This window comes from Populus euphratica, unplaced genomic scaffold, assembly GCF_000495115.2.
Source record: "Populus euphratica unplaced genomic scaffold, PopEup_1.0 scaffold231.1, whole genome shotgun sequence".
NCBI classification, from domain to species: Eukaryota; Viridiplantae; Streptophyta; class Magnoliopsida; order Malpighiales; family Salicaceae; genus Populus; species Populus euphratica.
Window position 1 is genome coordinate 168,187 of NW_011500112.1, and position 10,854 is coordinate 179,040.

Sequence of the window (10,854 nt, forward strand, 5' to 3'; positions counted from 1 at the left end):
TTATAATTATTATGGTTTCATAATCCAGAACGTAAATTTAAAAGGTTAATCTTGATTGATTTAGATGAATCTAATATATTCTTGTATATATATTTTTTAAAAAATATTATTTTTAATTTTTTTTAAATCAAATTATAAGTTTATCTATTGTCCAAATTAATTTTAAATTAATGAAATCAACCTTTTCATATGAAATCAATTTATATTTATCTTAAAGTTTTTTTATATTAAAAAATATATTAGCTACACGTAAATATTTTGTTTTTTTAAATTACAAACCAACAATCTAATCAGGTCTACTCAACAAGCAAGTTATTCATTATTTCAATCTTTTTTTTTTAAAAAAGTGATTCATTACTCATTATTTTATTTTAATTTTTTGTTAATGGACGAAATAACTTGTTTTTCTCGCCGTTGGCATGAACGATGGTGCAAACCTTTCCAGGAGACCTGTGCTCAAAAGGAAAGAACATACCCTTCTTAAATAAGTTACTATTTGTGACACACAGCATAATGGGGTCTTAAGGATCACACAACAATCCCTGATAACATTATCCTAAGCATCATGGTGAACTTTTTACAACTTCTGAACACAACACTTCCATTCCTTGGCAGGAGACAGAAGCATAGCTCATCTTGCTCGCTGTTATGAGAATTCTCAGGGCTATACTTGGCCTAAAACTTGCAGTAAATACACTGGTTTTATTTTTCAGGAAAGGATCCACCAAAGTCGTACCATCCTCAACCTCATCCTTCCTCCAGGATTCCAGCTATAGGCAAAAACATTAGTGATGACACAGGTGAAAGTACTCAGGATCAGATTTCGTTTATATTGAAAGAGAATCAAGGAATGTTTTCACAAAAATTAACCAGTAATAGAGATACACACAAAAAAATCCTGCTATACACTACATTCCAAGAATACAACAAGTTAGGAACACAGAACAATGGTTTCTTATAATCACTTGATATTGTCCGAATATTAATGTTTATTTAGCATGGTGGTGCTCCATTTTTTCCTCAGGATATTCAAGGGTCGTCCTTCGGTGCCTCCCCATCTGTAGTGTCTGTAGCAGATGCAACATTATGTGAGTTCTTAAGTTCCTCCAACTGCAACGAACCATTAAAACAAAGAATAAGGGTCAGATGGGGAACATGTGACAATGGGAAAACATATTGAAAACATGCAGTTACTGCAATCAGACTTTCATCATGGTTTCTTGCCTGGTAAATACAGCTGGTTAAGATTTTATTAACATGATTACTTTCAATTAAGTATTCATTGGTCGCAATCAGAATGGATAAAAATGGACGGTGACAAACTTAAATTTTTAAGCAGACAAACCTAAATTAGTTGTATTTTCAGCTCATTCTCTTCACCTGGTCACCTGATTTCTGGTTTTAAATGGAGTAAATAATATGACTGGCACAGCAAATTGTCATGGAAGATTCATATGCATGTAGATGCATCTACTGCCACCTAGCTGTCTGAATTTGGCAATCATGTATCTCTGTCTACGTGGGCGTGTCTATCAAGTCCTACACATATGCATGCTCGAATTGGCGTTTTCCCATCATTTGAGAGTTTAGATTTCTCATCAGCCCTTGATAACTATGGATACACATTTTGAGAGAGATATTCCAAAGCCAGTGCCACACAGCTGAACAACAAACTGTTCTCTAGGAATGCTTCTATTTGAGAATCACAAAACCAGGATCAAATACAACAGCATTCAGCTGTTAGGTCCACAGTGTCCATGGTCTTTGAAGCATGTCAAACCTATCACTACGACTATTGGTCATGAGTCATGATTACTTAGCATTTAACTTAAAATCCACAAATTAGGGTTTACTAACTTCAAAAAGAAAAAAACTATAATTTCTCACATTTAAGATCAAAATGCATGAATATAGCATAAAAGCCTCACCTCTTTGCAAGTTTCTTGATGGGCTCCCAACAGATCACTATACTTATTTTGCAACTCTGACATTTCAGCTTGCAGCTTTTCATATTCAGACAAACTTGGGCCGCCTAATTTTTGTTGAATGAATCTATCAAAACAAATTAAAATTTCGTTATTTAAATAATTTACTGGATGCACTTTTACAAGAAAATAAATTGTATAAAAAATAAAATAAAATAAAAAAGAAAGAAAAAACATTGTTTTAGTGTGCAAGTCTATCTATTTATTAGAGTTTGTATATTTAACAAATACAGAGAAACCAAAACTTACTCAAGAGCAGAAGAAGGTTTGTCATTTTGCTCATACAATGCAACCAAGACTACAAACACACGCACAAAAAAATCATGAATAAGTAAGAAAATTCACTGTAAAAGTCAAAAACTAGGGAAGAAAAAAATGAAGAAGAAAGAAGAAACCTTTGGTGAGAGCATCAACAACTCCACTACTCTCAAGATATTTCCTGAAAGCTTCCTTCTTTGCTTCTTTTTCCTGTATACAAAAAGTGGGGAAATGAAAAAATGTACAAAAATTAAGATCTTGACATTGAAAAGACACCAAAAATCCAAGCTTCGCATAAAAAGAATGAAACCCATTTATATGAGAATGAAGATTTGTAGAGAGAGAGAGAGAGTGCTTACCTCTTTGTATCGCATCATGATCCGTTTGCTCTGATTTCTAGCTCTGCTTCTTTACTTTAGATGGGGATTTTGCATTCTTTAATCGTTTCTTATAAATTTTTTTGTAAGAAAGTAACAATAATGATGGTGCAGCCATCGGTGGGCCTTCCTGATGTAGACACTGTTCGCTTTTTTAATTTTTTAAGTTTTAAATTATTATTCTTTTAATTTTTTATTGTTTTTAAATATTTATTTTTAAATAAAAAGTATTATTTCAATATATTTTTAAATATAAATATTTTAAAAAATACTCTCAAAATAATATTATAAGTGTATTTGAGAATGTGATTATAATTATTTTTTAAAATATTTTTTATTTAAAAATATATTAAAATAATATTTTTTTATTTTTTAAAAATTAATTTTAATATTAGTGTATCAAAATAATCTAAAAATATAAAAAATATTGATTTAAAATAAAAAATAATTTTTTAAAATTTTTTAAAAATACTTTTCAAACGTAAAAACAAACAGTATTTATCTTTCAAACCCAAATCAACAAATTATTTTTTTAATTAGAGAGATACAAACTATAAGATATTATTTTTTGGATTTCATATTTTATTTTCAATTAATTTATTAATATTAAAATTAAAAAAAACATTTGAATGTATACATGTGAATAATGATTTCTTATATAATTTGGATATAAAAAAATAATAATTTTTTTTATAAAATATAAACTTTTACGGAAGATTTTTTAATTAAGTTATAACACAATATGTTGAGATTAAGCTAAAAATAATGTTTTAGTCAAGCTAATATTAAAAAAAAAAAACAATTCCTAGAATTAACCATGCTAGATTTGAACTAATTAATAAAAACTTATTCAGATTAACAAAATCTCATCAAATTAATTTTTTTATATTCAACCTAAAACCAATCTTGAATGAGATTTTAAACCTTGTGTTTTTTAAATTATGTTAGAGCTATTATATTGAAGTTGCTGGATTGAACAACTAGATAATATGAGAAATAATAAAGTTCAAAAAGAACATTTAGCTAGCGGAATGGAGTAGAAAATTAGTTGGCTAACAGTTAGAATTATGTGTTAAACAAGTAATTACAATTAGTTGCTATGAAGAAGTTAGTTAGGTAATGTAAAAAATTGGTCTAACTTGTCTTATATTATCTGTTAAACCCAATTAGCCATATATTATCTATTTTGGGTCTTACCACCCTTACAATTTTGTTCCTAGTGATGCGAGCCAACTTTTGAGTTTGACGCTCCAAAACACGCATGACAAGTCAGTAACTAACACTTTTAATAAGGTTAGTTATCGCTACTCGTCGATATGGGATATTACAATACACGTTCCTTAAAAAGTTCAACGACTTTATCAGCACAATCGGACAACTAGTGAAATTGGCTTTGATACCAAATGTAACAGCTTGACTTAACTTGTCATTTTTGTCTGTTTTGGGTCTTACCACCCTCGCGGTTTTGTTCTTAGTGACATGAGCTCATTTTTGAGCCTGACGTCCCAAAACACATATGACAAGTCAGCAACCATCACTCTTAATAACACTAGTTACCACTCCCTCACTCACCGATATGAGATATTACAGGTGATGATATAAATAAGAACTTTGTATTGAAGAAGCAATCAATAAATAATACAATAATTTTCTGTATTACAAACAAAATTCTTCTCTCTCTTGAACTCTCCTTTAATTCTCAATCTTTTTCTCTCATTATTAATAGTGATCTTAATAATTTAGTATTAAAGCCTTTTACAAAGTAATATTGAGCATAATGATGATAGAAAGCAACAAAATAAAGGTTTTGGAAGAACATGAAAGGTAAGTAGATTAGAGGATACAAGTTTTTCATCAAGAATTGCAAAAACAACTAGTGGAGAATAACAAATAATGGCAAGAACAAAATAAATGGAATGGATAGTTTAACACTCACATGGAGATTTTGATGGTTACAATTAAAACATTTATTGGAAGACATGATGCAACTAAAAAATACAAGAAGCAATTCTAGCTCTAAAAGGGTAATTTGAATGCATCAACACCGATGTCACTAGGAGGAGTAAAGAATCAACCAAAAAGGTCACAAGAATATATACAATAGAACTCTTTATAAGATTGAACGGACTACATTCCATGAGAAAAATCAAAAGGCTAGATTAGAAAATATAGGAAATTCTTTAAATTACATTCATTCCAATTCATGAAAAGGTAAAGATTGTTTCTTTTTACTTTGAAGGAGAGGCAAATGTACGATATGAAAGATTCTTATATAGTGACCATGATTTAACCAATAAGAAAGAATTTGTGAAGGTCATTTACATGTGATTTGGTAGTAAAGAAGATGTGGTAGAGGAATTCAACAAATTAACATAAGAAAAAAGTATGGAAGAGTATGCTGAGAGATTTGAGGAGCTCAAGTCCTTAATGAGCATCTTGAATTCCTTATTGCCAAAATCATATTATGTTTCAAGTTTTATTAGTGGCCTTAAGGATGATAACAGGCTAACATTGAAAATATTAAGGCTCACAACTATAATACATGCATTTGATCAAGCAAGGTGACATTAGAGCAATCTATGAATAAAGGAAAAGACTAGGCTAGTGTTATAGATGTTGAGAAAAATTTACATTAGAGCATTAATGTAATAAAAAAATATGAATATGATGAGTGGTGAGGAAAAAGAAAAAGAATTTTTAGAACTAGAAGAAGGAAAATGAGACATCAATGCAATAATGACAGAAAAATAGTAGGTAAAAGAATATGGATTGTCTCTAAATGCATTAGCTAATAATTATGCTCATAATACAATTAAAATTATAGGAAATTATCAAGATAAAAACCTTATAACTTTGATTGGTAGTGAGAGTACACATATATTTATTGATAAACAAATATTAAAAAGATTATAACCATAATTAAAAAAAACTATTGTATTGACAGTAATAGTAGCTAATGGGAGTATCATAAAGTGTAATGTATATAGCCCATGCTTTATTTGGATGATGCAAGGACACAAATTCTAAGCTAACTTAAAAATTTCAAAACTTCAAAGGTGTGAAATGATGTTACAAGTAAATTAATTAAGATTCTATTTATTTATCTTATTTGATTTCATTAAAATAAAGTTATCTTTTGAAAATGATAGGAGGATGATTGAGTTAAAGTGTATTATAGAGAAGAAGCTCAATTACAATTCATCTCTACTTTTAAGGTATAAAAAAATCTTAAAGAGGTCATATGTGGCTTAGTAGTGCAATTCTTCTCATTGAATGCTAATAAAAAAATAAGGCAGAAGATAATGAATGAAAAAGGTCAAGATATTATTAGAAGAATATACAACAGTCTTTGATGAGCCTAGATAATTGCCATATGAAAGAGTTTTAGATCATGAAATTCCCTTGATTCCAGGAACTAAACCAGTCAACATCAGACCATATAGAAGATCTTTTGTGTATAAGGATGAAAAAAATAGGTTAAAGAAAGAAATGCTAGAAAATAGAGTGATACAACCTAGTACTGATTCATTTGCCTCTCCAGTATTACTAGTTAAAAAGAAAGATAATAACTAGAGATTTTGTGTGAATTACATGCAATTGAATGAGCTGACAATTAAGAACAAATTTTCAATACCTCTTATTGATGACCTTACGAATGAGTTACATAGGTCATAATACTTTTTTAAATTGGATTTGACGACTGACTATCATAAGACTCAAATACAAGAAAGTGACATTGAGAAAACAACATTTCATACTTATCATGAGCATTATAAATTTCAAGTTGTGCCTTTTAACTTTACAAATTCCCCAACTACATTTTAGGCCCTAATAAATTATGTGTTAGAACATTTTCTTAGAAAATCTGTATTGGTTTTCTTTGGTGATATTATATTATATATAGCTGAAGCTTGAAACTACACATCAGTCACCTAAAAAATACCTTAGAAACACTTAAGAATAATCATTTATTTTCTAGGAAATCTAAGTGGTCTTTTTGTAAATCCCAAGTAGAATATTTGGGACATATCATGCCAGCTAAAAAGATAGCCACAATTCTAAAAAAGATTGCAGTAGTAAGAGATTGACCTCCCAAAAAACAATAAAGGAACTCAAAGGTTTCCTAGGATTATCAGGTTGCTATATGAAATTTATAAAAGGATTTAGTATCATAAGTAAATCATTAACTGAACTATTAAAAAATATAGTTTTAGTTGGAATGGTACTACTTTAAAGGCATTTGAAGACCTAGAAGTGTCCTTATATAAAGCTCGAGTTCTTGCATTGTCAAATTTCACTAAACCTTTTATAATGAAAATTAATGCTTATGTGACAGAATTAAGGGCGGTACTCAATCAAGAGGCCAGACCATTAGCCTACCTCAAGAAGGCTTTATGTGCTAAACACCTTGGATTACCTATATATAAGAATGAGTATTTGACAACTTTAATGGTTGTGAAGAGGTGGACACACTATTTTAAACAAGATCACTTTATTTTCAAGATTGATTATGAGAGCCTTAAATATTTGTTAGAATAAAAGATATATTCATCTATTCAAAGAAAAGGTTTAATTAAATTGTTGAGATTGAGGTACTAAATCCATTATAGAATAGGAAATGAAAATAAAATTGTAAATATATTGTCTAGAAGACTAGCATCTGTTGGAGACACAAATATAGACAGTCCTAAAGATTTAAATGCTATATTAGTAGTAGTGTCATCATAATATCAAAAAGTTTTTGACACTTACATCGAGGATCCTCATTTGCAATAAATTATAACTAGGAAGATGGTTAATATTCACATCTAGCTTAATAACAACTTAGTGGATGGTTTACTAAATTATAAGGATATAATTATTATTGGAGCTACAGGTGACTTCAAGAAGAAATTGATAAGTGTAGTTCATGATTCTCATATAAGAGGCCATGTTAGTATTCAGAATTCTTATATAAGGTTAAATACTTTATTATATTGGCCTTTCATAAAAAAGATGGTGAAACAAACAGTGAATGGATGTGATACATGCAAACAAGCCAAGTTAGAAAGGATTATCTATCCTGGATTATTACAACCATTGTCAGTTTCAAATGGAGTTTGGAGAGACATTACAATAGACCTTATTGAAAGCTTGTTAAGATATAAAGGCAAGGATATTATCCTAGTTATTGTAGATCAACTCACCAAGTACAACCATTTCACTGTCTTATCTCATCCATTCACTACCAAGTATGTTGTTGAGATATTCTTGAATCATTTTCTATAAGTTTCATGGGTTGCCTTCTACAATTATATCTAACACAATTATATCAGTTAGAGATAAGGTTTTTACAAGTGTGTTTTGGATTGAATTATTCAAGTTACTGGGAATTAAACTTTGTATAACTATAACATATCACCCTTAATCTAATGGTCAATCATAAAGGGTTAACTAATGCTTGGAAACCTACCTAAGGTGCATGACTATACATTCCTTAAAATAGTAGTATCTATGGATAGCAAGAGCTCAATGGTGGTATAATAAAATGATCACTCTGCCATTCAAATGAGTCATTTTCATGTAGTTTAAGGTTATCCATCTTTTGCTACAAAAATTATTTGCTTTGAAGTTATTTTTGTGGTTGTTGTGGAAGATATAATTTAGACATAAAAGAAGCTGAATCATATCTTGCAAGACAATTGGTTATGGCTAAAAGTATAATGAAGCAAATGGCTGATAAAGTCATATTAAAAAGTGAATTTCAAGTGGGGAATTGAGTTTTTCTTAAGCTACAACCATATAGGTAAGTTATTGTTGTTCTTAGAAAAAAAGGTAAGTTACTGTTGTTCTTAGAAAAAAAACAAAGTTGAATCCAAGGTATTTTGATCCCTATAAGATAATATATGATAATACAATGAATAAGGATAGTGACATAATATTTATTCTTAAGGTCAAAAAATTGTCATGAAAGGGGAAATTGTCAAAGTTAACACATAAAAAAAACACCAAAAAAAATATTTTTAAAACACAAAAATACATAAACCCTTAATAAATTTCTCTATTAAGGTAGGTAATTATTTGGACGTCCCATCTAATCTCAAAAGCCTATTGATTCATGTACAGCAATGCCCGCTAGACCTAATCGCCCAACGGATGCTAGGCAAGGCACCCAAACAGTCCCAACCATGGAGGAAAAACCTGGATCCCCGTGGACTGTTATAAAGGTAGGTGCAGGAGTTTGAACCCTAGACTTGGAGCCAACGACAATAGCCATAGGGCTCGACCACTCAAACCACCTGTGTTTAGGCTAGTGTAGTTTAACAAGGACCAAAACTCAAACTTGCATGGACAATGTTCATGGTAAAAAACTGAATATACTTGGTTTTACAATGGACTAAGTGCACACTAAAAACTGAAAATACGTCAAAAGATGATGTCCAGATAGGGTACTGAATGCCCTATATTTCTAGGAAAATCCCGTAACGTTCTTTAATCCAATGTCGAACTACACAAAGGTCAACTGTTGCCCCTTTCCAAAGATTCAGTTACAAAGAAAGGCAGAGTCATCGATCAAGTCAAAGGAGCGCTCCACTACATGTGGGATCAAAATTCCAACAAAAAACATGATAATTGATCAAGCATGGGGAAGTAAGAAATTTTGATACGCAGAAGAAATGCCTGGATGGAGATGATCAACAGAACATGGTACTCCAGTCGTTCACGATGATAGCCACACAGAAACCATCAAAAGAGGAAGCATCAATATCAATCCGTAATTCACCAAGGAGTCAGGATGTTCAATTCTTTCCACCATGTCAAAAAATGTGTTCATTGTCCGTGTAAAAGGGCAATTATGATCCTGCAGCATGTGTTCCTTAGACTTTTAATTGTACATGGGAAATCTATAAATGGTAAGTAATAGAAATTGCCTCTATAACAAACTATATAATTCAAGATAACCTGGACGAAATAGTAATTACCTTTGTCTTCATATGACCAGTTGGGTCCTGAACATTTGAATCTATCAAAGTTCTTCTATCATCATGTTGAACTGATTTTTCAACAGCCATATTAATTCCAGCCCTGTTGGACATTTTCCTAGTGACGGCTCTATAGGCAGAATCTGTATGTATTGTTTCCATTACTGAGCCAAAGAAGTTCGTTACAGGTACCTATAAGAGAGACAGGACAGAATGAAACAGTCAGCTAGAACTTACCCCAGCCTGCACATAACATTCAGGTAAAAGCAGTAAAGGGCACTTCTGTCTTAAAAAGGAATTTTATTCAGTAAGAAAATTAATGGTAATGGCTTCAATCTCACAGAAAGGATTGCTATACAACAGAAGTCAAGGTGAATTTACAAGGCTAAGCTGTAAATGTACTTATTCTTCTACCATAGGAATACATAAAGAGTTCATGAGAAACATGAAAAGCAGAATTCCAAGGTCTTTGATTGGGTAAGGAGAAGATGCAGGCTGTGTATCTGCTTATGCAGAAGACAACCACATTCAGCTTACAGCCCTGGAATTTTTATTACAAATGGACAAAAAAATTTCTTGAAAATTGGAATTGAAAATAAAATGCACACTTGAATCTTTGGGAAATACCAAATACTAAATGGAAAGATATAGAACATCCAAAAGTGCAACACAAATATGCAATAGTAGAAAAGCATAGGCTAAACAACTATATTCATGGAAAGCCAGTTACTACCACCTATTGAAGGATGATGGCGAAAAGCGATTACTAGCACTGGCACAAGCAAGTTAACAAAACATCTGAAAGACAAAATAAGAAAAAATTGACATCTAGAACTTCAGTACCTCATCCAAATGTCGTCGGTATAAATCTGTTCGGTAATATGCAGTTGACATCAATGTATTTGGATCATATGAAGTAAAAAGACTGCAAAAGAACCAAAAAAGTCACAGTTCATGGCCAAATTAGATATTGATTGGGATGTTACATATTTATACAAGCACTCTATGCAACCATATGCACTAATGAAATAAAACAGTTCAAAACTAGTCCCACCCTAATACAAAAGATCAAGAGAAATTTTGGCCGCTTTAGGCTCTTTTCCCTTTACAATTGAATTAAATAATCCATTTTATGATTACATCTAATAACACGGACCAGTTCAGTTATGCTTTGACCAGTTATGACTTATGAATTAAGAATTGCCAAAACTGATGGTGAATAAAACATGCATGGACAAGCCCATGAGATCCAGCTGGTACTAGTTATGAGGG

At 30.9% G+C, this 10,854-nt stretch overlaps 2 protein-coding genes across 2 annotated transcripts in view; both read right to left on the bottom strand.

The window, feature by feature from the left end:
- Positions 1–805: 805 nt before the first annotated feature.
- Positions 806–2,714, bottom strand: LOC105109804 (c-Myc-binding protein). Its single transcript, XM_011004623.1, has 5 exons — positions 2,603–2,714; positions 2,381–2,453; positions 2,235–2,283; positions 1,929–2,052; positions 806–1,110 (listed from the first exon to the last, which is right to left on the bottom strand). The coding sequence occupies exons 1-5, from the start codon at positions 2,618–2,620 to the stop codon at positions 1,030–1,032; spliced, it is 345 nt and encodes a 114-aa protein (XP_011002925.1). The 5' UTR covers positions 2,621–2,714; the 3' UTR covers positions 806–1,029.
- A 6,228-nt stretch (positions 2,715–8,942) lies between these two features.
- Positions 8,943–10,854, bottom strand: part of LOC105109803 (Peptidase C13 family) — a 6,559-nt gene continuing 4,647 nt past the window's right edge. The window contains exons 8-10 of the mRNA XM_011004622.1: positions 10,426–10,507; positions 9,583–9,774; positions 8,943–9,461 (exon numbers count right to left, since the gene is read on the bottom strand). Coding sequence (XP_011002924.1) covers positions 9,321–9,461; positions 9,583–9,774; positions 10,426–10,507 — 415 coding nt within the window. The 3' untranslated portion in view covers positions 8,943–9,320. The remainder of the gene's footprint in view (positions 9,462–9,582; positions 9,775–10,425; positions 10,508–10,854) is intronic.

Coding starts and splice junctions, on each gene's coding strand:
- LOC105109804 (XM_011004623.1), bottom strand. Junction 2,284..2,380: donor TGTTGATGCTCTCACCAAAG/GTTTCTTCTTTC, acceptor GTGTGTTTGTAG/TCTTGGTTGCATTGTATGAG. Junction 1,111..1,928: donor ATCAAGAAACTTGCAAAGAG/GTGAGGCTTTTA, acceptor GGTTCGTTGCAG/TTGGAGGAACTTAAGAACTC.